Source organism: Brassica rapa, chromosome A02 (assembly GCF_000309985.2).
Source record: "Brassica rapa cultivar Chiifu-401-42 chromosome A02, CAAS_Brap_v3.01, whole genome shotgun sequence".
Classification (NCBI taxonomy): Eukaryota; Viridiplantae; Streptophyta; class Magnoliopsida; order Brassicales; family Brassicaceae; genus Brassica; species Brassica rapa.
Genome location: NC_024796.2, coordinates 28,470,994 through 28,496,926, shown reverse-complemented (window position 1 = coordinate 28,496,926; position 25,933 = coordinate 28,470,994). Strand labels below are relative to the sequence as shown.

Genomic DNA, 25,933 nt, shown 5'->3' with positions numbered 1-25,933 from the left:
TAGAAATGGTTGTTTCCATGGCTCTTCTCAGACAATCTCCCTCTTTCGAACTCCTGTTTCACTGTCCTGTCCAAAGAACCCGCTTTTTATCGCCGGCGGGTTTGTCTGGAGTTCGCAATCGTTTCCCTTCTTGTAGATGGTTAAGTTTAACCTCACCAGCTTCATCTTCTTATCGCAGGTTTGTGTTTGACTCTTTATTATTACCAAGTTTCAGACATACATTCGAACTCATTACCAAGTTTCAGACATACATTCGAACTAGGTTTCGTCTCTTTGTTAGTTTGATTACTGTTTCAGACCCGTGAGAATCGCCACGTGTTTCATACAGTGTCTATTTCGTTTTGAGATTAATGCAAATTGCTACTTTTGCAAGAGTTTGCGTTACCAATTTTCAGACAGACATTCAAACTAGGTTTTGTCTCTTTTGTTAGTTTGATTGCTGATTCAGACCGGTGAGAATCACCATGTAATTTAATACAGTGTCTATTGCGTTTTTGAGATGAGTGCAAATTGCTACTTTGCAAGAATTTGCCTTATTCATGATAGGTGTGCATTACCAAGTTTCAGTTCAGACTTCAGACAGACATTCAAACTAGGTTTCTGTCTCTTTATTAGTTTGTTAGTTTCATTACAATGTCTATTGCCTTACCAAGTTTCAGTTCAGACAGACATTCAAGTTCAGACACATTCAAACTATGTTTCTGTCTCTCTATTAGTTTGTTAGTTTCATTACAATGTCTATTGCATTTGAGATGAATGGTAACTGCTACTCATTGCAAAAACATTCCTTTACTCTGAATGATAGGCTAAACAGCTTTACCTCAAGATGTTCGATTACAAACACAGACGTCTGTCACGAGTTTGTCACTACTACCGATGACGAGGACTTGCCATCACCACCAGAGGATCATCCAATCCCAATTGTTCATCTTGATAATACAAACATCGCTGTAACCGAGTCTCTCAGCTTACTCACTGAGTGCACTTACGTAGACACCGTTTTAACAGCACTCCCCGTAATGTTACACTTACATCCCCTTTGATAAAGATCCAACCTTTTTCTACAGTTATTGCTTTAACCAAATCAATCTTTTTGTTTTCTTAGGTCTTGTCTGAGGAAGAGCAGACTGCACTCGCAGCCACCCCTGCTCACCCTGAAGGGTTATATGGTTAGATCTCACTCTCATTAACTTCATTAGATTAGAAACCATGATAGATGTTTTACTCATTGTTTTAAAAATCGGTCTAGGCGTTTGAAAAATCCGCCTAGACACCCGAATCTCCTATAAAACATCTAATTACCGCCTAGCGATTTCTTGAACATTGGTTTTATTTGACTTGTCAGTCTTATACGCGAGTTGTTTGGTGGGGAACTTGGTTGAACAACTTTGGAATTTCGCCTGGCCTTCCGCCATTGCGATGCTCCATCCGAGCTTACTACCTGTGGCAGTCATGGGGTTCGTCACCAAACTGGCGATAATCATCTGCGGTCCAGTCGTTGGGAAGTTTATGGATCATAGTCCGAGAGTTCCTACATACATCTCCTTGAATGTCGTTCAGGTAGTAAAACCCTTTCAATGATCGGACATGAACTTGTTAGTTAACTACTGTCATAAAACATCTCTTGTATCTACTTTTCAGGCAGCTGCTCAAGTGCTGTCTGCAGGAATGATAATTCACGCTTACACGGTTCCTTCCACGCTGGGGTCATCGATTCTTCTGCAGCCTTGGTTTTTTGCACTGATATTCGCAGGGGCCATTGACACGTTATGTGGGATAGCTTCTGGAGTCGCCATAGAACGTGATTGGGTTGTATTGGTATGCTTTTTCTTTGTCATGCCACAATATAATACCTATATTTTTCGTTAGGGCCGGTCCTGAGATTTTGGGAGTTGTAGACGATTTAGTAAAAGTTTCATAAATTTTTTTTAAAACAAATTTGAGGGTCTAGACAACCTGAAGTAATTAATTTTGGCATTTGGTAGTTGGCGGGAATAAACAGACCAATTGCTCTTGCACAAGCAAATGCTGTTCTCAACAGGATTGATCTGCTTTGCGAGGTATACTAACTCTATCTTCGGCCTTATGTGTGTGTTTATGCTCTTTAAACACTATCAGTTCATCAAATGACAAGATTGTTACCTTTTAAACAGATCGCTGGGACTATGTTATTTGGCATCCTTTTATCCAAATATGACCCTGTGACCTGCTTAAAGTTTGCTGCTACTCTAATGATGGGTTCTTTGCCTACCATGGTAAGGAGAAACGCTCTATAACCTTTAATAAAGGAAACACAATGTGTTTCTAATAGACAAAATGTGTTTCTTTTTTTTTATTCAGACGGCTCTCATTTGGCTGACCAACAAGTTCTCCTCTGGAGTTCTGGACCGTCCTAAATGTTCCCAGAGCAGCTGTGCTTCTGAAGGACCTCGTTCTGAAACCGAGAGTATATGTAAGAAGACCTTTTACTATATAATACTTGGGTAAGTATATTATATGAACCATTTGCTTTGTTCATCAGTTGATTTGGGCATGGAAGCTATCAAGCTTGGATGGAAAGAATACATTCAACAGCCGGTTCTTCCCGCTAGTCTTGCTTATGTCCTTCTCTGCTTCAACATCGTCCTCACTCCAGGCAGTTTGATGACTGCCTTTCTAACTCAACGATGTATGCTTCTCTAAACCGTGATACCCAAGTAAACCAAAATCATCACTAAACTTTATTTTCAACAGGTGTGAATCCATCGGTTATTGGGGGTTTTACTGGACTATGTGCTGTGATGGGAGTCGCTGCAACTTTCTTATCAGCAAACTTGGTCAAAAGATTTGGCATTCTAAAGGTATAAAGTCTCTTAAGAATGTGTTAGCGTTCAAGCTGGCTAATGTTTTGTTGCATTTGCGTTTTGAAAACGATGCAGGCGGGTGCAGTAGGATTGTTTTTCCAAGCTTCACTCCTTGGTGTAGCTGTTGCTGTGTACTGGAGCTCTTCTCTATCCCAAAAGAGCCCACTCTTCTTCTTCTTGTCCATGATCGTAAGTTATCTCTTTAACACTTTCCTCTCTTTGCAGTTTTGGTTTTGACACAAAAGGGGTAACAACTTCTCAGGTACTATCAAGGCTAGGCCACATGTCTTACGGCGTAGTGGGAGCTCAGATTCTTCAAACGGGTATCCCATCGTCCAAAGCTAACCTCATCGGTGCAACTGAGATATCAGTGGCTAGCCTAGCTGAGTCACTGATGCTGGGAGTAGCCATTGCGGCCAATGACGCTTCTCATTTCGGGTTTCTTGCGGTTCTGTCTCTTTTATCAGTAGTTGCGGCCTCTTTGATATTCTGTAGGTTGCTGAGGAATCCTACTGATGAACAAAGAAGGCTCTTCTCCTTTGATCCTCTTGCGAACTGATTTGAAAAGTATACATTGAGATGTTTTGTATAGTTAGTTTATCTAGCAGTGTATAAATTCTTCATTTATTTTGAAGTTGAAAGAAAAAAACATGAGTTATATAATCTCACTAGTATAAATTCAAACTCAAATCTCAGAAAGGACTTGTGAGTTTGAAGTTGACTTCCGGTCTAATCTCTAGATCAAGATTTTAACCGGCGAATCCTCAATTAAAATTTTAAAACCAATAATTAGCATTATTATATTACTTTCTGAGTTTATGTGATGTCTGAGGAAATTTATTGGTTGCAAAATTAGTGATGTTTTCATTATTTTAAAATTTTGTATAGTTAGTTTCACTATCACTGTATAAATTCTTCATTTATTTCAAAGTTGAAAGAAAACATGAGTTTATATTAATGTAATTTTAAGGAAAATTATTGGCTGCCAAAATTGCAATGTCTTCATTATTTTAAAATTGTGTAGTTAGTTTCACTATCATTGTATACATTATTAATTTATCTCAAAGTTGAAAGAAAACATGAGTTTATCTCAGAAAGCCCAAGGACTTGTGAGTTTGAAGTTTAACATATGCTAATATTTTCAATAATAAATTATGTTTGCACATAGAAATAAATTATGTTTGCACATAGGGATATCAGTAGGTGCCACAACATAAAATATGAAAAAAGACCACTCTCAATAAATTTGTAGTTAAAATAGATTTTTCATTAATATCTTTTGAATTACTATTATTCCTAATATCCTATTTTGTAAAATATCGCATGAACTAAAATTAGCTATGACTATTATATTTTGTACATAATCATTTTAGATAATATATTGTTGCATACGAGTTTCAAATTATTAAATAATATATAGTTGTAGATATAAAAATTTAATATATGCTAATACTTTTTGTATAAAATGTAAATAATTTATGAATTTTAATCTTTTTTAGCGGTGAATGATAGTTTATTTTATTTATTTAAATGAAAGCAATGATAGTTTATTTTATTTATTCAAATGAAAGCAATTTTAAAATAAAGTAGGTTAATTTACCAATTTATATAGTTTTGTTTTATTTAATTATATAGTACTTCTATTTTAAAAAATATATTATAAAATTTATAAAAATAGCAAAGATTTTTTTTTGTTTTATAATAAAATTTTAATTAATATTAATGTATAATCATATTATATTACTAATTACGAAATTAATTATCGCATGATTTAAAAAAATACTTATAACTTTTAATAAGATTTGGGTAAATATTTTCTCAACAGATTTTATTATAATTAAAAATAAAATTTAAATCTATAGTTTCTCAACAGATTTTAATAATAATCATTATGTCATATTAAATAATTAATCAAATGGTCCTACTAAGACTTTTAAATAGTAGATAAAAATTAGGACCCTAAATTAATAGGTTAGATGGAAAATATATTTTTATTTTAAATAAATACGAAATTAATTAAATAATTAAAATAAAAGGTTTGTTTTAGTGAAAATAATAAATTTATATTGTAAAAAAGATATAAAAAGATTTTATTTTGATGCAAATTTAGAGAAAATAAAGAAATATCTATTTAATTAGTTGGTTTTAAAATAATTCAAATATTTATACAAAAAATTCATTTAAGTAACTTTCTAAGGGATGGTCCAAATAAAAAATCACGCATGAAATAAGTTATGACTTCTATTTTAATAGATAAGATAATAGTTGAAAGTTGAAACCGTTTGAAAACATGATGTGAGAAAATTTAGGAGCAAGAAACGTGTTGAAAGTTAAGGTTAATACTTTATTTTCTTTGAAAATCGAACGTGTTGTGGTGATCTGAGAAAATTAAGAAATAGTTTTAGAAATACTGAGAACCGAAAAAAAAAATTATTGGCATTGTTTGCTTTTTTTTTCTGAAAACAAAATACATGTGTCAAAGTTTTATTGGGCAAGTGACTTGTGATTTAGTTTATGAAGGATAATTTACATAGAAATAGGTCCCTTAATTGTGAAAAAAAATTCTTAATAAAAACTCTTACTAAATTGTTTATATCTATTGTCTTTGTCTTGGTTGTTGCAGAAATATCTTCAGTTTCTTGAAGAAGCCAAAAAGTATGACCATAGAATTTTAGGCCAGAAGCAGGAACTCTTCTTTTGTCATCCACTCAGGTTCGTTCCAGTGCTAATATATTATGCTTCCCTCTTTGCGTTTACCTATACTGATATATATACTCACCATCTTTGATCTTCAGTCCTATGAGTTGGTTCTTTCTTCCATTAGGCACTCGTGTATATAACAAGTTGATGGAATTCATTAAAGAGCAATATTGGAAAAGGGGTTACACAGAGGTTTCTTCTACGCTCTCATCTCATATTTTTAATGCAATTGATAAGTGTGTAGCGGCTAAACTAACCTTCCACTTGGCAGGTTATAACGCCGAATATGTACAACATGAAACTGTGGTATACTTCTGGACATGCTGAAAAGTACAAGAAAAATATGTTTACGTTTGATGTAAGTGTATATAAGATTCCCCCTTGACACTGTTACTAGTGTTACTCTAGCAAACTTCTCTCTAGAATCCAATGTTTGGCCTAGGCTATATAGTGACATTTTGCGAATGTTACTTTGTGCAGATTGTGAGAGCTTGATTCCAAAACTAAATAAAATAAGTAATAAATAAAAATCATCAACCAATCAAATTATAATAGTTTACTTAAATTTCACATATGAGCGATACATAATAAAAAATCATTTGACAACAGGAAAAAAAATCAAAAATCACTTAAGTGACTTCTCATTTGGTTCCTCTTCATTCCCTAATAATCTTGTGTATTTCCTTTGTCCAGTCCGTTAATGCATCTTATACTGACACTATTTGCAATCTAAATCTTCCCTGTGACACTTCTGTTGTGTTTTGTACATAATTAAATGCAAATTAGATAACATTTGTTAGATAAGTTAAGCCATTGTGGGATCTCTCCTAACATTATAGGCTTATAGCCTACGTTATTTTGCCATCTACCCATTTGGCCAGTATCTTCCATTCTTCCTAAAGTAATTCCAACTACCAGTCTCTTTTGTTTAACTTTTTTTTATGTAACTAAGAGTCTACCAGATTCGCTGTAATCTCATTAATTACTTAATGCATTTTATTAAACGATCTGAACTACCAGTTACAACATGTGAAATACGAAAACATAAAATAATAATTTTAAACCATGTCAAATATAATATATATGACTTATGAGCTTGTCCTATAAATATAAAGCACCATGCTTCGCAAACCACACACGTAAACGAATCTAGAGAGAGCATTCACATATAGCCTTTTATTTGAAAAATGAGGTTTTTTAAGGCTCTCATCCTCATTCCTATTGCCATATTGGCTTTGGTAATTTCCTTTGCTGAAGCTTATGATCCAAGTCCACTCCAAGATTTCTGTGTCGCCATTGATGACCTAAATGGTGGTATGAAAAAAAACCATGTTTCATCTATTTCCTTTATTTTCTCCATTCAAATTGATCCTAACGTTGTAATAATGTATGATCTTTGAAATATATTTCTACATGCAGTTTTTGTGAATGGTAGGTTCTGTAAAGATCCGATGCGAGTCAATGCAGAAGATTTTTTCTTCTCTGGCCTCAACGTGCCTGGGAACACCAGTAATCAAGTTGGCTCCAATGTGACCACGGTTAATGTTGATCAGATCCCAGGGCTAAACACCATGGGCATATCATTGGTGCGCATAGACTACGCTCCACATGGACAAAACCCACCTCACACGCATCCCCGTGGCTCAGAGATCCTTGTCCTTATCAAAGGAACATTATACGTCGGGTTTGTTTCTTCCAATCAAGACAATAACCGTTTATTCGCCAAAGTATTGCATCCTGGCGACGTATTTGTGTTCCCCATTGGAATGATTCATTTTCAGGTAAATATTGGGAAAGTCCCTGCCGTTGCTTTTGCAGGATTGAGTAGTCAGAATGCTGGTGTAATCACAATCGCAAACGCTGTGTTCGGATCAAATCCTCCTATATATCCAGAAGTTCTAGCCAGGGCGTTCCAGTTGGATGAAAACATTGTCAAAGAACTTCAGGCCAAGTTTGGTCCATGAACTTTGAAGTCATTATGAGTGCTTATCATTGCTATATGCACTTAAACAATAGTGTACAACTAAAAATGTTATGTCAAATAAAAATAAAGAAATAGTGTTGTTTACCTGATTATTTTTTTAATCTTATATGTTACTTCTAAAATAAAACACAATTATGTCTAATAAAGTAATATAGGCATAGTTAAATTTTCATGGATACCTAATCAGGTCTTTAAGAGTTGTTACAAATTACAATGTACTCATTCCGATAAGGTTAGTGAAAAATAAAGCCACATATAAATAGAGTATTACATATAATGCGCCAATGGGCTACTAAATCACATTTAATATCATAAGATACTATTTAATTTATCTAAACTCATATACTATATTACTAGGTGTTCTGCCCACACATGCGATGCGGACATAAACATTTTCATAAATTTTGTGAAAAGTTCTTTGTACACTATATTCATTACTAAAATAAATCTTAAAATAACTCAATATTATATTTTTAATTATATAATTAAGAAATTTATTTGATTAATATTTAATTATATAATTTATGTTTTTAACGTTTTACTAAAATACTTTTTCAGATAAAAATGCAATATATATATATAGAAATTATTATTTTAAATTATATTTTTAGATTTTGGATAATTTAATATTATATTTTTAATTATATAATTAAGAATTTTATTTGAGCAATATTTAGTTATATAATTTATATTTTTAATTTTTTACTAAAAGACTTTTTCAGATAACAGTACAATATATACAAAAATTATCTCTTTTTTTAATTATATTTTCAGATTTTGGATAATTCTTACTATTAGTAATATTAATCAATTATCTAATCAAATCAATTAAAATTTCGTTTTTATTTTTTAATTTATTTATACATCTATACTATTAAAGCAGGATCCTATTTGCATTTTTACCTTAGCATGTCCTTTTCTTTACTAACATTGCAAGTTTCATTAAGGGTAATCAAGTAATTTTAATAACACATCTATATTGGGTCTTTTTTTTTATCCAGCCCACATCAGATCTCTCTTGGGCCATTTGGGCCGATTAAGAAATCATATCCAATTCTCATATTTTTTTTTTCCTTTTGGGCCATTGAGTCCAAGTTCAAATAATTTTTTTTCAACTATCCTTAGTTTTTTTTTTCTTAATATAATTTAAACATTCATAAAAAAAATAAATTGAATTTTTTAATGAAAAGTATAAATCTTTATTAAAAGTATATAATGTTTTTATTAAAATATTAACCACATAATAAAATTAGTTTATCAGAATTATACCAATTTAATTCATTAAAGAATTAAAATTTAATTTTTTAAACATAAATAGTCATTTAAAATAAAATACGATAAATAAAGATAAAAAGTGTAAGTCTTTTATAAAATAAAACACAAATATATGAAAATATGATATTTCAATTGAAAAAAAAAAGAAAATAAACCCGCGCTTTGAAAGCGCGGGTCAAAATCTAGTTTTATTAATTAAAAGTATAAACGATATTAACTATTCTAACTTTTAACGTGAGAGTTCGATTCCAAAAAATTTACTTTGCAAATAATAGTATATATAGAAACAGAGAGATTATATATGCGTGCAACTTACTCAAAATAAAATGGGTAAGACCTTCCAAGAAGCTATCTTGCTGACTTGGACAAAGGAAGACAAAAGAAATTGTCTTGAAGACTTGAAGTAGTTTGCCTGATTGGTGATACTTTTTTCTTTACCCCCAATAACAAACAATCGCAATTTGCGTCGACTTTTTTTCTCTTCTTAAGCACAATAGAGGCTATTACGTCTGAATATACGTTTGTCTAAATCTTTGTCAGATTCCTCCGTTTTTCATTAGTACCAAGAAGTTAGTAATCTCCGAAGACATGAAGTGTTTCTTTAAAACGGAGAGTGGAGAATGTAAACATTCAGACAAAAACGGAATTAGCTTGTTGGTAGAGGAGCTAATCGCATCTTCAGATGGTAAATACAATCCAATCCGAATGTTTTCTTCTGACCAAATTATCAAAGCAACAAACAACTTCGATGCAGATCATGTCATAGCAAAAGATAGATTCACATGGTACAAGGGTACTATTGAAGAGCGAAAAGTACTCATCAAGAAATGGGAAGGAGATAATGTATTTTTCCCTTCTCCTGACAACGTTTACCGCGACATCGCTGTTTTATCGATGATGAGTGGTCACAAGAACGTTCTGAAGCTGGTGGGTTGCTGTGTGGAGTTTTATAAACCGGTTGTGGTTTGTGAGTATGCGGAGAAAGGACCTCTAAAACTTGAGGACAAGGACGGTGATCCGCTACCTTGGACTGCACGGTTGACCATCGCCAAGGAAATCGCAAACGCGGTAGCATATCTTCACTCAGCGTTCCCTAGGGTCATAATCAATAGGGATATAAGCCCTCAAAATATCTTCTTGGACGAGTATGGGACGGCGAAGCTCTCCTCTTTCTGTTTGAGCATATCAATCCCCGAGGGACAATCATCTGTGATTGATGATAAAGTAGTTCATGGGATATCTACTGATCCGGAGTATAACGGAACAGGTTTAGTTTCGGAAAAGTTTGATGTCTATAGCTTTGGAGTTACAATGCTGTTTCTACTAGGCGGCGAGCTTGGCCTTGTGTGGTTATCGGCTAGCATTGGGCAGATTGGCTTCCCATTTCCTCCTGCTTATGCTGAAGATTTGATCGATCAGTTCAGGGATGTGATAGATTCGAGCATCTGGAACGGTGAGAATGAACTTTCGGGTGTGCAAGTGGAAGCGTTTTTCGAACTTGCTATGAGATGCATTAGGTTTCCAGGACAAGACATGCGTACGATGATTGATGTGGCCAAAGAGCTTAAGGGGTTGGAAGATCTTTCCAAAACGTCTATTGATAGCAAACACCAACCGGTGACAGAATTGCCTAAGCCGTTGATCAAGTATATAGATGTTTTGGGGAAAGGGAAAGGTATACTTTATGAAAATTGATTCGGCTCACTGATTGGAGTAGTTTTCATTTTCTTTATTTATGTGTGTTTCTGTTAATGTTAAATAAGTCTCTAGAGACACAGAATAAGCACGCGGAGTTTTCCGTTTGTTGTCTCCAAGGGCACTCTATTTTTTCCTCTATAATTTACACTAAAATAGAGTAACTCTATTATAGAGTTAAATTTGCTCCAATGGTTCACTCTATAATAGAGTTACTCTATAATATAGTGAAATATAGAGTAATCTTATTTTTTTACTCCAAATATAGAGTGAAAAAATAAGAATACTCTATATTTCACTCTATTATAGAGTAACTCTATTATAGAGTGAACCATTGGAGCAAATCCAACTCTATAATAGAGTTACTCTATTTTAGAGTGAAATATAGAGAAAATTATAGAGTACCATTGGAGATGGTCTTAAACCTTTTTCCATACTTTCAAATTATTATTATTATTTTTTTTGAACATCTCAAATTATTTATTTCTTTGTTATTATATAATCATCATAATTTGGTTGTTGTTACTTTGTTGAGCTAACTAATAATCTAGGCCAAGCACACAATACTTCTCTTCAATGTTTAAAGACGGACACATCTTGTAATGATGATAGTGTGGCTTGTTTCGTTAGTGTAAGAATCATTTGTAATGAGATTAGTAGAGAACCATTTGCTTTCTTGTGCCAATCATTTGTAATGATACTAATGGAGTAATTCTTGTGTCCACCCCCTAGGGTGAACCTATAGGTTCACTTAGCCAATAATAACTTGCCACATCATATTTAGTTTTTGGAAGAAAAAAAAGGTTAAAAACATAAATGAAATTATCTACAAAATTGAAAAGAGAAAAAGAATTAAAAAAAAAAAAGGAAAACAGAATATGACGTGAAGTTGTTTAACGCCGTGGAATACAATTTTTCTCCTTCGTCGGCTGAAGAAAAAATAGATCACAGAGAAGAGATGAATCTGTGTTTGTGATTTTCTGAGTCTTTAATTCCTTGCTTTCAAATCCAATCTCGAATTCACCTCCGATCAATGTACTGGTAACCCTAATAATCTTTTTTTTGTCAACTAAACCCTAACAAGATTTTTAATTTCTTTGCTTTTACAGAAAATTTGAGAAAGAATGGAAAATAATCAATTAAGTGGTCAGGAAGCTATTTTTGGTGGTCAGTATGGATCTACTTTACAAGTTGTCTCAGGTGATTCCACTTTGATATATCAAAAGTTGGTTGATGGTTGGAACTCTATTTATTCCAAATTATAGAATAAGAAAATGCATAATTAAAATAGTTGAATTCGTCATTAAGTTTACCTGTTCATAATTAAAAGAGTTGAATCCATTAGTTTTGTGGGGGAATGAGAAGGTGACTTGAGAAGGTGACTTTTAGTGCAAAAAACGATAACTGAAGTTAGGTGTCAGCATGTCAGGGACATGAGGTTTTATTGCTACAGGCAAAGTTGATTCTCCTTTAGTCAATTTATATTAGTAGTTGTAGGTAACAAAATAAACACGTGTTCTTATGACTTTTGTTCTCACATGTCGACAATAAGATGATGAGGTCTTTTTTAATCTGTTGTTATATCTCTTTTCAGGTGATTCTAGTGAGGAACATCAAAAATTGGTTGAGTTTTTAGTCGAGGAAGACGACACTTCAGTCACTGAATCTAAGGAAGAATATGAAATAGCCAACATAGAGGATGAAGTTGAAACTGAAGGTGTTAATGCTATAGAAGCAAACAATGAGAATGAAAAGAAAGATGAATTTTCTATTGGGATGAAGTTCAGTTCTGATGAGACTGCGCATATAGCTTATTGTAAGTACGCATGCAATCATGGTTTCAACGTAAGAAAACAAAGGAGGACGAAAAAGAAAAAAGAAGATAATAAGGCAGCAAGGATTCTGTATGTATGTTCAAAAAAGGGGGTTAGGAAAGAATCTAAAGTCAAGAGATCATATACCCGACCAATCACAAGGTGTGGTTGTAAAGCTCATATGGCTTGCTACCTTCAGAGTAGCGGAAGATATAAGATTGTGTTCCACGGCGTTAAACAACTTCACGTCATATTCTGTTTTCTTTTTTTTTTTAATTCTTTTTCTCTTTTTAATTTTGTAGATAATTCCATTTATGTTTTTAACCTTTTTTTTCTTCCAAAAACTAAATATGATGTGGCAAGTTATTATTGGCTAGGTTAACCTATAGGTTTAACCTAGGGGGTGGACACAAGAATTACTCATACTAATGACGTTGTGTTCAAAAAAAAAAAAAATTATACTAATGACGCCGACCTAAAACGACGTGTTTTATTTATTTTAAGAACCTAAAACGACGTAGTTTTACAGCGAGGCAAAAATGGTTGTTCTCTCTTCTCTTCGTCGAGGTTTATGAAGGGCTTTGATACACATCTCCTCCGTCTTCAACCTCCTTCTCCTTCTTCGCTCTCTAATGGTTTCTTGCCTCAAAGGCAAGGCGTAACTAACCTCAAAGTCCCAAACTTTCGCCCTAGATCTTCTCCCTCCTCTCCCCCGATGTTGAAGCTCTTCTCCTCCTCCACCGCTTCACGGGCCCACCACCATCTGTCCCCGGCGATTCGTCCCGGGGCGTCTCCGTTCTTCAAAGCGCTGAGTCATCTCACCGGGTTGAATCGGAGATCGAACTCGCTGGGTGGTCGCCGCGTTTTCTTCTGCTCCGGTAACGCCTCCGACGCGGCGGCTGCGGCGGCGGCTGAGGCCGAGGCGAAGGCGGCGGAGTCAGATTCGGATGGGTCTGACGCGAAGTCTTCGTCGGCGATTGTGCCCACTAACCCTAGACCCGAAGATTGCTTAACGGTTAGTTCAATTGAATTGCATTAAAGGTTGTAGCTTTGGCTGTTCAATTGAATTGGGAAAATGTTATTCTTGTTGAAATGATTACAAAGTTGTAAACTTTTGGGTTATAGAATGTGTATTAGTTCAATTGTATTCAAACTCAATTGAATTTGTATAAAGGTTGTAGCTTTATTGTATCGTTGTGTATTCAATTGAATTGGGGCAAATCTCAATTTTGTTGAAATGATTACAAAGTTGTAAACTTTTGGGTTATAGAATGTGTATTAGTTCAATTGTATTTAAAGCTCAGTTGAATAAAGGTTGGGGCTTTATTGTATCTTTGGCTATTCAATTGAATTGGGAAAAAAACTCATTCTTGTTGAAATGATTACAAAGTTGTGAACTTTGGTTTTTAGAATGTGTATTAGTTCAATTGTATTCAAAGCTTAATTGAATAAAGGTTGTGGCTTTATTGTATCGTTGCCTATTCAACTGTTATTGGGAAAAAAAAACTCATTCTTGGTTAAATGATTGCAAAGTTGTAAACTTTGGTGGTTTATAGAATGTGTGTTAGTTCAATTGTGTTCAAGCTCAAACTTTGATTTTGTTCCCTGGCTGGGGAACTCAAAAGGTTATGTTTTTTATTGGATTGTTGGCGATTCAACTCTCATTCTTGTTGAGATGATTAAAAAGTTGTGAACTTTGGTTATATTCATATTCAGTGGTCTAGTACGTGTGTTTTGTAATTGTAATGACTTTTGAGTGCGTGTTGCTTATGAGAGATGATTTTTCATCTTTGTTCTATTAGTGGAGAATTTTTGAAAGCTTCAACGGTGGTTTTGTGTTTCTTATAGCATTTTTTGAATCTAGATTGAAGCAAAGCTAGTGGCTTTTGGGAGAATTATACATTTGAATCATTACTATTTTAGTGGATTTATGTTTCTTCTTTTGTAATTGCAGGTTCTAGCATTGCCGGTGGCACATAGGCCTCTTTTTCCTGGTTTTTACATGCCAATCTATGTCAAGGTTTGTCTATTCATCCTTTTATAACCTTAATGCATTATACAAAACTTGGTCTCACTTAGACCCTCAGAAATATCATGGAATTGAACCGTTTGTAACTCTAGAAGACTTAGAAGTAGATTCAATTTTTTGGTGTCTAGTAGAGGCAGTAAGTAGAAATGAGTTATAAAAGTTGACATACATGCTTGTTGTATTTCTACGTATAGGTAAATTTTTAGCTTACAGACTTTGATTTGCAGCCTATTTGTTTCTTGTATTGTAATCTTTCATGTATAGGTCATGTGGTGAGTTTGGATTATTAGCTAAAACTACTTTTGTGCAACCATAGCGATCACATTATCTTTGGTTTCGGAGATTTCAGATTTTGCGTCTCTGACTGACCAGCTTCTGCTTTTTGCTGTGGTCAGGATCCTAAAGTACTGGCAGCGTTACAAGAGAGCAGAAGACGACAAGCTCCATATGCAGGAGCTTTCCTTCTGAAGGATGACCCGTCAACTGATTCATCTTCAAGCGCTGACGTGGAGAAAAACATAAATGAGCTGAAAGGGAAAGATTTGCTTAAACGTCTTCACGAAGTTGGCACACTTGCTCAGGTGTAGTGTTGCTGCTACTGCTCTTTAGCTTCTTTTTTGTTCTCCGTGTGATAAAATCAAAAGATATGACTAGCAGTACTATTTCCCTGCTGATTTTTCAGATTTCAAGTATCCAAGGGGACCAAGTTATCCTCGTTGGTCATAGACGGCTTCGCATAACGGAGATGGTAAGTGATTAGAGAAATAGGATTCATAGTCTGTAGAATTTTTTGTTTTGAAATAAATTAATGTTCTTTATTCAGGTGAGTGAAGAACCACTTACAGTCAAAGTCGATCATCTTAAGGTACATTTCTGCTTCTATGCTTTTCCTCGTTTGATGCAAGACTTTTGTTTGATTTTCCTTTTTGAAGTTATGTAACGAATGTAACCTTTTTTATTGCTCTCTGTGCAGGATAAGCCGTTTGACATGGACGATGATGTCATCAAGGCAACATCCTTCGAAGTTATTTCCACGCTTAGGGATGTATTAAAGACAAGCTCACTATGGAGAGACCACGTCCAGACATATACCCAGGTATTATTTTCTCTTCATGATAAACATAAGTCTCAGGATATAAAAGTATCTTAGTTAGATGTCTTTCAAACTTGTGTAGCATATAGGTGAATTCACTTATCCACGGTTAGCGGATTTTGGAGCGGCTATATGTGGTGCAAATAGGCATCAAGCTCAAGAAGTTCTTGAAGAACTTGATGTAAGGAGTTTTCACCATTACTGGTATTACATGCTTAGTCAAAACCTCATCTCTTTTATTCCTCGACTCAGGTTCATAAACGTCTGCGGTTGACGCTGGAATTGATGAAAAAAGAAAGGGAAATTAGCAAGATTCAGGTAAGGAGCCTACCTATCCGATAGCTGTTTGAATGGCAATAGATTCTTATTTGTTTTTAATCCCTTTACAGGAAACTATAGCAAAAGCAATTGAAGAAAAAATTAGCGGTGAGCAACGCCGTTACTTGCTAAATGAACAGCTCAAGGCTATTAAGAAGGTATCCTTCACAAATTTTTCTTGTTAGTCTCGTTCCACATACCAGGTTTTGTGTAGTATATTAGCGTATTTGGTAGTCATTTTTAATTCTGAAGTGATCCAATGCAGGAGCTTGGTGTGGAGACAGATGACAAATCTGCACTGTCTGGTTAGTACTAACTTAAAAGTATCTTCATTCTCAAGTAGTGATTGTATATCCACATAAGAGATTCACCACACATTCATGAGGCGTCAGTGTTTTTAGTAACTGCAACTTATGGTCCGATTCTTAATTGCAGAAAAGTTTAAGGAAAGGATTGATCCTAACAAGGAAAAGATTCCAGCGCATGTGTTACAAGTCATAGAGGAAGAGCTCACAAAACTGCAGCTGTTAGAGGCGAGTTCAAGCGAGTTTAACGTCACCCGTAACTACCTTGATTGGTTGACCATATTGCCTTGGGGAAATTACAGGTTTTCTACTCTTTCTTTATTTTATACTTTATTAGAGGGATGAGAATACATGATCATCTTAAGGCACCAGTGGTATATGCTTTGTGTTAACTGATTGAGAATCTGTTTATTAAAATTTGCAGTGATGAAAATTTTGATGTTGTGAGGGCACAACAAATCCTTGACGAGGATCACTATGGCTTATCTGACGTAAAGGAAAGGATACTAGAATTTATTGCTGTTGGAAGGCTTAGAGGCACTTCACAAGGTTTGATTACTTACACAGTAGTGGTACCTTTCCTGTTTATATAAGCCCTGCTTCTGAAGTTTGAGTAAATGTGTAACCAGGGAAAATCATCTGCCTCTCGGGTCCTCCTGGAGTAGGTAAAACTAGCATTGGTCGATCTATTGCACGTGCTCTTAATCGCAAGTTCTTCCGGTTCTCTGTTGGAGGGTTAGCAGATGTCGCTGAGATTAAGGTAGTATAAACACTTTTGCTTCATGTCTTAGTCAAAAAATGAAACTGCAAATCATTCTTGTAATACAATGTTTAGGGGCATCGACGAACATACGTTGGCGCCATGCCAGGAAAGATGGTCCAATGTCTCAAGAGCGTGGGGACAGCAAATCCTCTTGTTCTAATCGATGAGATTGATAAGGTAATATATCTTGTTAGTAATTGTATTAGCTTCTTGAAGTTTTGTCACCTTCATTGCAACGATATTTGTTTTATTTATATCCTGGGCAGCTTGGGAGAGGCCATGCTGGTGACCCAGCCAGTGCTTTGTTGGAGCTTCTGGATCCAGAGCAAAATGCAAATTTTCTTGACCACTATCTCGACGTTACCATTGACCTCTCAAAGGTTATTAATATGATCTGATCCACCAATTAATGGATATGGTAATCATTTGTTTTATATGAGCTGATCCATTTCGCTACAGGTTTTATTTGTGTGCACAGCAAATGTGATAGACATGATTCCAAATCCTCTGCTAGACAGAATGGAGGTGATTAGCATCGCTGGCTACATCACTGATGAGAAAGTTCATATCGCAAGAGACTATTTGGAAAAAACCGCACGTGGAGATTGTGGCATCAAGCCTGAGCAGGTCTCCACTTTTATCCTACTCTCCAATTATCTCTGGTCTTTGAGTAATTGTTTTGGAATTACATACTTTCTTCTGGAATTTTCTTAAAATTATTGTACTACTTGCAGGTTGAGGTGAGTGATGCAGCTCTTCTTTCACTGATAGAAAATTACTGCAGAGAAGCAGGAGTTAGGAATCTCCAGAAACAGATCGAGAAGATTTACAGGAAGGTGAGTTTTGCTACAAGACTCTCAATTAGGCCTGGCTGAAGAAAAGTTTGGTTTGATTCGGCAGGTTTATAAAAAAACTTCGGTTTTTGGTTTCGGTTCGACAATCGGCATTTCAAAAAAAAAAATATTAACCAAATTTCGAACCGAACTGACCAAAATTTCGAACCGAACCTAAGTAACCAAAACTTTTTAACCGAAAATAACTGAAACCAAAAACTTCGGTTAGTTTCAGTAAAAGATTTAAAAACCAAACTATCCGAATACCAAACCGGACTTTTTTTTGTTCAATTTGGCGAAATTTTGGTCGAACCAAACTATCTGACCCGAACTATCCGAACCTGCATGCCTACTCTCAATCTATTCTCTCAAGCCCGCATCTAACATGAGTTACTTTTTCATTTGTAGATTGCTCTTAAACTAGTACGTGAAGGAGTAGTCCCAGAAGAGCCTGCAGTTGCAGTTGATGCCGAAGAAGCTGAAATTGTGACCAAGCTTGACGTTGAATCCACCGAGAACCATGTTGTCGAAGAGAGCCCTGCCCCCGCTGCTAAAGAACCAAAGGAAGAGGCTCAAAACGAGAAGAAAGCGGTTGAAAAGGTTATGATTGATGAATCAAACCTTGCAGATTATGTAGGCAAGCCTGTGTTCCACGCAGAAAAGATCTATGAGCCCACACCGGTAGGAGTTGTGATGGGTCTAGCTTGGACATCAATGGGTGGTTCAACGTTGTACATAGAGACAACTGTCGTGGAGGAAGGTGAAGGTAAAGGTTGTTTGAATGTAACTGGTCAGCTCGGCGATGTGATGAAAGAAAGCGCACAGATCGCTCACACGGTCGCTAGAAAGATCATGCTTGAGAAAGAACCAGAGAACCAGTTCTTTGCGAACTCCAAGCTTCATCTCCATGTTCCTGCAGGAGCTACACCTAAGGACGGTCCAAGTGCAGGCTGCACTATGATCACGTCGTTGTTATCACTTGCCATGAAGAAACCTGTTCAGAAAGATCTTGCAATGACTGGAGAAGTCACTCTAACTGGTAGAATCCTTCCTATTGGTGGGGTAAGTTAGTCTCACTCTGTTAATGATTTTTGAACCTATTAGTACAGAACTTGCTGCAAGTTTCTTACACAGAATTATTTTCAGGTGAAGGAGAAAACCATAGCGGCCAGGAGGAGTCAGGTGAAGACTATAATATTTCCGGAGGCAAACCGGAGAGACTTTGATGAGCTTGCGGAGAATGTGAAAGAAGGGCTTGATGTTCACTTTGTGGATGACTATGGAAAGATCTTCGACCTTGCCTTTGGCTATGACAAACAACAAGACTGAGAGAAGTCACTTTGAACCTTATTCCTCTGTTGTTGTCTCCATCTAAACAAGAAAACCATTCTTGATTCTTTCTTTGTTTCTCTTTATACGTTTGTCCCTTCAAGAAGGGGTATACTGTAACATTTTTTTTATCATTAGGATAGTTTATTTATGTGGTTGGACCGTTGTGGTATATTCCCACAGCCAGATCATGATGCATCAAAATAAAAATGTTGTCTGCTTGTTATACTATGAACAGATTGGTGTGTGGCTTGCACTGTTACTGTTGCTATCAGAATGGAGGATAGTTATCATATTATTTGTATTTCATTCGATCTTCACTCATGTAGAGAGTACAAAAGAATGCTCCAAAATTACATTGGGAAAAAATGCTTCTCAACATTGTCTACTTTTCACTTTATCTCAGTTCTCATGTCAGATAAACTATCACATGAAAGAAACACAGACAAGAAGCTTCTACAATGCCTAGAGAAATTCACACTCGAAACAAATCAGAAACTAACACTTTTCATTGGCTTCAATGCTCTTCTTTGAACACCAAGACAAGATCGTCGGGATGCTCTCTCTCGAAGTCTTCTCAAATGGCAATGATCGGTTCTACTTTGGTACGTAGTACTCACTACTGGACTACCATTGTCATCAGTGTTTAATTTTTTTATCACCTGTTACTATCACACTACAAGAAAACGTAGCAGTAACAACGGCGTTTTACGAGGAAATAATTTCCTCGTAAATTTACATACGCTTTACAACGCAATTACGACGAGACATAACTTCGTCGTAAACTCCATGGTAATTTACGACGAAACGTTTTCGTCGTAAAGTCAATGTAAGTTTACGACGAAAGTACGTGGAATGCGAAATAGTTGTAAACGTTACATCGACATTACGACGAATCGTGTTACCGTTATATAAAGGTGAAAACGTGTATTCAATGTGCTTTAACTTACCTAAATTCGTTGTAAACGCGTTGTAAATTTTCTATGTAAAATCCATGTAAAACTTACCATATTTCTCTATATATATGTCATTTCCCACAACTCTCTTCTTCACAACACACAACTCTCTTCCTCACAACACACAACTCCTCATTCAGCCACCAATTACTATTTCGAAGATAACGATAACGAACATGAGTCATTCGTCTGTCTGCCAATTCAGTGGAGCGACAAGGAGAAAATGGAGGGAAGTGCAGTTGGTTTATACTTGAGTGGAACCTCCGATCATCGTCAAAGGTTCCTCTCAAGTACAAACCAGCTGCACTTCCGTCCACTTTCTCCTTGTCGTTCCACTGAATTGGCAGACAGACGAACGACACAGGTTCCTTATCGTTGTCTTAGAAATAGTAAATGGTGGGTTAACAACGCAATTACGACGAAACCAACGAAACCAAATTTCGTCGTAAACCCCATGTAATATTACGACGTAAGTACGTCGAAAAGAAAACTTTACATCAATATTACAACGAATCATGTTACCGTTATATTTAGGTGAAAAACTTATCGAAGTTCGTTGTAAAGTCGTTGTAAAAAAACTATGTAAAATCCATGTAAAAGTTTCCTTGTAAAATCGTTGTTATATTTCAACTACCCAACTCGAAAATTTCTCTATATATATGTCATTTCCCACAACTCTCTTCCTCACAACACACAACTCTCTTCCTCACAAGACCCAAACGGAAAAAAAAAATTTAAAAAAAAAATAGAAGAAAAAATGGTCGGTGGCGGTAGTATTTACGAGTTACGAAGTTGGATGTATTTGCACAAAGATTCCGACGGGAGAGTGACGAATGCATTTCTGAACGGGCTAGAGACATTCATGCACCAGGCGGGCTGTACACCGATCACGCAGGAAAGCGGTAAGATGTTCTGCCCCTGTTCAAAATGCAAGAATTCAAAATTTGCACGTAGTGAAACTGTATGGAATCATTTAGTAAACAGAGGATTTACACCACAATACTACATTTGGTATCAACATGGAGAGGGTTATGGGGGAAATGAAGCTAGTAGTAGTAATGCTAATTTTGAGGATGCTCATCATAATGAAGAACTGAATCATGTGCATAATGAACATAATTATCATCAAGAGGAGCAGATGGTAGATCATGATAGGGTTCAAGATATGATTAGTGATGCATTTTTAGAAACAACTACAACAATAGCAGATGGAACTGGAAATGTAGAAGAACCTAATTTGGATGCAAAAAGGTTTTATGAAATGCTAGATGCTGCAAATCAACCAATCTACACTGGTTGTAGAGAAGGTCTCTCTAAATTGTCTCTAGCAGCTAGGATGATGAATATTAAAACGGATCATAATTTACCTGAGAATTGCATGGATGCATGGGCGGAGTTGTTTAAAGAGTATTTGCCAGAAGACAACGTGTCTGCTGAATCTTATTATGAGATTCAGAAATTGGTTTATAGTCTTGGGTTACCCTCGGAGATGATTGATGTTTGCATCGACAACTGCATGATCTACTGGAAGGAAGATGACAAGTTAGAAGAGTGTCGATTCTGCAAAAAACCACGATTCAAACCGCAAGGCCGTGGGAGGAATAGGGTACCGTACCAAAGGATGTGGTACCTACCAATTACAGACAGATTGAAAAGATTATATCAATCTGAGAGGACTGCTGCGTCGATGAGGTGGCATGCCGAACATGTCCAGAGAGATGGTGAGGTTGCACATCCATCAGACGCAAGAGCGTGGAAACATTTCAACAAGGTACACGGAGATTTTGCTACAAATATTCGGAATGTCTATCTTGGGTTATGCACCGATGGATTTAGTCCATTTGGAATGTCTGGTAGACAATATTCTTTGTGGCCAGTCATTCTTACGCCGTATAATTTACCGCCGGATATGTGCATGGAACAAGAATTTCTATTTTTGACCATATTAATCCCAGGGCCGAAGCATCCAAAACGGTCTCTTGATGTTTTTCTTCAACCGTTGATAGAAGAGCTAAAGCAATTGTGGTCAGAAGGGGTGAGGACGTACGATTGTTCCTTGAAAAACAATTTTACGATGCGAGCAGTTCTGATGTGGACGATAAGTGATTTTCCTGCTTATGGGATGTTGTCTGGCTGGACAACACATGGAAGATTATCTTGTCCGTATTGTCTTGGATCCACGGATGCTTTTCAACTGAAGAATGGTAGGAAGAGTTGTTGGTTTGATTGTCATCGTCGGTTTCTTCCACTTGCCCATCCGTACAGAAGAAATAAGACATTGTTTCGACACAAAAAAATTGTGAGAGACAGTCCTCCTCCATATCTCACCGGCCAGCAGATCGAAGCGGACATTGATTATTACGGAGCTCAGGAAACAGTTAAGGTTGGAGGAAATTGGCATGTTCCTGGAAATATGCCTGATGGGTATGGTGTATCTCACAATTGGCATAAGAAGAGTATATTTTGGGAGCTACCCTATTGGAAGGATCTTCTCTTACGCCACAATCTGGATGTCATGCATATCGAGAAAAACTTTTTTGAGAACATCATGAATACATTACTTAACGTCCCTGGGAAGACAAAAGATAACAAAAAGTCAAGGATGGACTTACCTGATATTTGCTCAAGAAGTGAGTTACATATCAAGAGCAATGGAAACGTTCCTGTTCCCATCTTCCGGTTGTCATCAGCAGCCAAAACAACCTTGTTTGACTGGGTTGCATCGGAAGTTAAGTTTCCTGATGGTTATGTTTCAAATATGTCAAGATGTATTGAACGAGGTCAAAAGTTCTCCGGAATGAAAAGTCATGATTGTCATGTGTTTATGCAACGACTGCTTCCATTTGCTTTTGCCGAGCTCCTTCCAGCAAATGTCCACGAAGCACTTGCAGGTAATTATAAATTTATATATATACATATGTTACGAAATGTTATTAATTTGATTCCTTTTAAAATATACAGCCATCGGAGCATTTTTCAGAGATCTTAGCACACGTACGTTCAAAGAAGAAGTCATCGAACAACTTCATCAGAACATTCCGATCATATTGTGCAACCTGGAGAAGATATTTCCTCCTTCATTTTTTGACGTCATGGAGCATCTAGTTGTCCACCTACCGTATGAAGCATTGCTTCGTGGACCTGTTCACAACGGATGGATGTATCCGTATGAGCGACAGATGAAACATTTGAAGGGGAAAGCAAGAAATCTTGCAAAGGTAGAAGGTTCAATAATTGCAGGGAGTTTGACAGCCGAAACATCTAACTTCACATCATACTACTTTGCTCCAACTGTTCGTACGAGAAAAAGAGTTCCTAGGAGATATGATGATGGTGGAGTACCGACATCATATCCAATTGATGGTGTTCCTGACATTTTCTGCGAAATTGGACGGTTTGGTGGTAAAACGAAAGAAGTATGGTGGTCATGTGAAGAAGATAAACATAGTGCCCACACTTATATTCTGCTCAACTGCGAGGATGCAATGACCCGTTACTTTGAAAGGTAAATATTTTTGTGAATGTTAATTATATGAATTAAAATTAATTATGTATGATTTGATTATTTGTTCAATTTGCAGGATGTTTGTATCTCAAGTTGAAGAAGCAATACCAGGAATATCTGCAACTGATGTGGATACACGTAAAGATAAGCACTTTGTCAAGTGGTTAAAATCACAGGTAATATATCTCATACTATTATATTAATTAAGTAAGTGTTTAAGAATATATATATGTTTTTTGCAGGTTGATTATGACGATCCTTATTATCCCGTATGGTTTCACGAATTGGTTCAAGGTCCAGTTGCAAAGGTCACCACATCACCTATGTATTTCACACGAGGATTTACCTTTCACACATACGAGTATGGGAGACATCGGGCAACGAGTAACTACGGAATATGTGTGAAAGGTGAAACAGACTTTTACGGGATATTGCAGGAGATTATTGAAGTGGAATTTCCGGGGTTATTGAAGCTAAAATGCGTCCTCTTCAAATGTGAATGGTTCGATCCTGTTGTGAACCGAGGGATTCGGTATAACAAATTTGGTGTTGTGGATGTCAATTTTGGGAGAAGATACAACAAATTTGAGCCTTTCATTTTAGCTTCACAAGCCGAGCAAGTTAGCTTCCTTCCTTATCCTCGGCTTCGAACTTCCGGGATAAACTGGGTAACTGCTATCAAAGTTACACCTCGTGGACGCATTGTCGTTGGAGAAGAACCGCCCTTGCAAGAAGAAGACGCTATCACTGAAGTTGAGGTACCAGAACAACCAACTGATGAAATCCTTTTGATCGACCCGCAAAACTTTCAATATGAAGATATTCCCGAAGATGCGACAGATGAAGCACGTGAAGACGAGTTCGAGAGAAGCGACGATGATGATTGTAATGATAGTGATGAGAACGAAAACGATTTAGAGTGATGTAATAGTGATGAGAACGAAAACGATTTAGAGTGATGTAATATATGTATCAAATGTTGGATTTCTCTATTGTAACATTTTCTAAAAGAAAGAGTAAGAAGTAGTATGAAATAAGATATGATGTTAGATGATATGTGACTTTGGGGTTTAGGGATTTCATTCTCGGTGTTTAGGGTTAAGCGTCGTAATTTCGTCGTAAATGGAAAAACGCGGGCCTGGTAATTTCGTCGTAAAACGAAAAACACGGGCCTGGTAATTTCGTCGTAAATGAAAAAACGCGGGCCTGGTAAATTCGTCGTAAATGGAAAAACGCGGGCCTGGTAAATTCGTCGTAAAATTACGTCGCTTTTACGACGAATCCTAATCTATATAAGGAGACGCCGAGAGCGAGGCTGCCTCGCTCATTCCTCCCAAATTCCTTTGCTCTCTCTAAGGTAAACTCTCTCTTCTCTCTTTTTTTTTTTTTTTAAATTAGTTTAGGTGATTAGTTAGGTAACGGAATTAGTTTAGGTGATTAGTTAGGTAATTAGTTTAGGTGATTAGTTAGGTAACGGAATAATATTTTTATTATGTCGTAATTGATTAAATTTATTTTAGTTTTTTTAGATGGCTCCTAGAAGAAAATCCAGAGCACCTAGCTATAGAGATTTGTTTGGCGACGATGGTTCCGGTACATCTTCTTCCGGTCCATCGTCTTCCGGTCCATCATCCTCCACCGCAGTTCCAGACTCTCAGCCTTCTCAGAGAGTTGCTTGGAGTCCTCCTCCACCGCATATGCCTCCACCGCAAATGCCTCCACCGCATATGCCTCCACCTCCTCCTCCAGCGGCTGCACCTGAGCCTGTCCCAGAAGGTGCAGTTCATCCGGATTTGCGTGTGCCTTCATATGCCCCATTCGCGAGATATACGGTAGAGGATTTGCTTGCCCAGCCTGGACGGGAGGGTTTGGATGTTCTAGACCCCGATAGACCCCGAGGAACTTATTGGTAAGTTATTAATTTTTATTACATTAAAATTTAAATTATTTTTATTTTTTAACGGTTAAATTGTTTTCCTTTCAGGTTTGGGGCTAACAACCGTGTTGGCCGGAGCGTTTCGAAAACGATTAAGGGTTACTACGACGGGGCATATCCGAACTGGAGCAAGACTCCAAATCACGTTAAGATCACTTGGTTTAAAATGTTTGCGGTAAGATTTTTAAATTTAATTAAATTTTCACTTTTAAATATGTATATATTTTTTAAATATTATTATTAATTGTAATTTTTTCAAATTTTTTGTGTTTCAGCAAAAGTGGCATTGGTCTTTGGGAATCACCGAGATGGTGAAGGCGGAATTCGTTGCAAAAGCAAAGATCCGCCTCTGCAACACAGTCTCCGATTGGAAGGACAAGTGGGAGCTCGACGGGTATGAGGGAAAGCCCACTGAGCTCACGAAGGATGTGTGGGATGGCCTCATCGCCTACTGGAAGCACCCCTCTTCGATCAAAAAGGCCAATTCGTGCTCGGCTTCTCGAAGAACGAAGGATAAAGATGGTAATTTGCCCATGCTTCACAGAACCGGCCAAA

General features: G+C 36.4%; 5 protein-coding genes across 5 annotated transcripts; all 5 read left to right on the top strand.

Moving 5' to 3' along the window:
• Nucleotides 1–5: 5 nt before the first annotated feature.
• Nucleotides 6–3,533, top strand: LOC103854692 (solute carrier family 40 member 3, chloroplastic). Its single transcript, XM_009131657.3, has 12 exons — nt 6–178; nt 806–1,016; nt 1,106–1,169; nt 1,346–1,560; nt 1,642–1,818; nt 1,986–2,060; nt 2,154–2,255; nt 2,341–2,452; nt 2,522–2,668; nt 2,734–2,840; nt 2,919–3,032; nt 3,106–3,533. The coding sequence occupies exons 1-12, from the start codon at nt 6–8 to the stop codon at nt 3,400–3,402; spliced, it is 1,794 nt and encodes a 597-aa protein (XP_009129905.1). The 3' UTR covers nt 3,403–3,533.
• A 1,029-nt stretch (nt 3,534–4,562) lies between these two features.
• LOC103854691 (germin-like protein subfamily 1 member 16) lies at nt 4,563–7,697 on the top strand. The gene is made up of 3 exons (XM_009131656.2): nt 4,563–5,735; nt 5,815–6,857; nt 6,963–7,697. Exons 2-3 carry the CDS (start codon nt 6,731–6,733, stop codon nt 7,505–7,507), a joined length of 672 nt encoding a protein of 223 aa, XP_009129904.1. The 5' UTR covers nt 4,563–5,735; nt 5,815–6,730; the 3' UTR covers nt 7,508–7,697.
• A 1,210-nt stretch (nt 7,698–8,907) lies between these two features.
• Nucleotides 8,908–12,870, top strand: LOC103854690 (non-functional pseudokinase ZED1). The gene has a single exon (XM_009131654.3). The coding sequence runs from the start codon at nt 9,391–9,393 to the stop codon at nt 10,495–10,497; it is 1,107 nt and encodes a 368-aa protein (XP_009129902.1). The 5' UTR covers nt 8,908–9,390; the 3' UTR covers nt 10,498–12,870.
• Nucleotides 12,871–12,882: 12 nt separating this feature from the next.
• Nucleotides 12,883–19,283, top strand: LOC103854689 (lon protease homolog 1, mitochondrial). Its single transcript, XM_009131653.3, has 19 exons — nt 12,883–13,326; nt 14,266–14,331; nt 14,736–14,921; nt 15,023–15,088; nt 15,164–15,205; nt 15,314–15,436; nt 15,516–15,614; nt 15,686–15,751; nt 15,823–15,909; nt 16,017–16,056; nt 16,187–16,358; nt 16,481–16,605; nt 16,686–16,816; nt 16,892–16,996; nt 17,086–17,199; nt 17,279–17,446; nt 17,554–17,655; nt 18,061–18,714; nt 18,799–19,283. Exons 1-19 carry the CDS (start codon nt 12,883–12,885, stop codon nt 18,979–18,981), a joined length of 2,973 nt encoding a protein of 990 aa, XP_009129901.1. The 3' UTR covers nt 18,982–19,283.
• A 2,367-nt stretch (nt 19,284–21,650) lies between these two features.
• On the top strand, nt 21,651–24,523 carry LOC117131795. The gene is made up of 4 exons (XM_033284477.1): nt 21,651–22,828; nt 22,899–23,442; nt 23,519–23,618; nt 23,685–24,523. The coding sequence occupies exons 1-4, from the start codon at nt 21,784–21,786 to the stop codon at nt 24,363–24,365; spliced, it is 2,370 nt and encodes a 789-aa protein (XP_033140368.1). The 5' UTR covers nt 21,651–21,783; the 3' UTR covers nt 24,366–24,523.
• The last annotated feature ends 1,410 nt before the right edge of the window (nt 24,524–25,933 follow it).

What these genes read in the sequence shown, in the direction of transcription:
- LOC103854692 (XM_009131657.3), top strand. Translation starts at nt 6, where the DNA reads ATGGTTGTTTCCATGGCTCTTCTCAGACAATCTCCCTCTTTCGAACTC. An exon ending in AACGTGATTGGGTTGTATTG is followed by an intron (nt 1,819 to 1,985) that starts GTATGCTTTTTC and finishes GGCATTTGGTAG; the next exon opens with TTGGCGGGAATAAACAGACC. An exon ending in TCTTCTTCTTGTCCATGATC is followed by an intron (nt 3,033 to 3,105) that starts GTAAGTTATCTC and finishes ACAACTTCTCAG; the next exon opens with GTACTATCAAGGCTAGGCCA.
- LOC103854691 (XM_009131656.2), top strand. Translation starts at nt 6,731, where the DNA reads ATGAGGTTTTTTAAGGCTCTCATCCTCATTCCTATTGCCATATTGGCT. An exon ending in CATTGATGACCTAAATGGTG is followed by an intron (nt 6,858 to 6,962) that starts GTATGAAAAAAA and finishes TTCTACATGCAG; the next exon opens with TTTTTGTGAATGGTAGGTTC.
- LOC103854690 (XM_009131654.3), top strand. Translation starts at nt 9,391, where the DNA reads ATGAAGTGTTTCTTTAAAACGGAGAGTGGAGAATGTAAACATTCAGAC.
- LOC103854689 (XM_009131653.3), top strand. Translation starts at nt 12,883, where the DNA reads ATGAAGGGCTTTGATACACATCTCCTCCGTCTTCAACCTCCTTCTCCT. An exon ending in ACATGCCAATCTATGTCAAG is followed by an intron (nt 14,332 to 14,735) that starts GTTTGTCTATTC and finishes TGCTGTGGTCAG; the next exon opens with GATCCTAAAGTACTGGCAGC. An exon ending in AAGTTCTTGAAGAACTTGAT is followed by an intron (nt 15,615 to 15,685) that starts GTAAGGAGTTTT and finishes TCCTCGACTCAG; the next exon opens with GTTCATAAACGTCTGCGGTT.
- LOC117131795 (XM_033284477.1), top strand. Translation starts at nt 21,784, where the DNA reads ATGTCTGGTAGACAATATTCTTTGTGGCCAGTCATTCTTACGCCGTAT. An exon ending in TGTCCACGAAGCACTTGCAG is followed by an intron (nt 22,829 to 22,898) that starts GTAATTATAAAT and finishes TAAAATATACAG; the next exon opens with CCATCGGAGCATTTTTCAGA. An exon ending in ATGACCCGTTACTTTGAAAG is followed by an intron (nt 23,443 to 23,518) that starts GTAAATATTTTT and finishes TTCAATTTGCAG; the next exon opens with GATGTTTGTATCTCAAGTTG.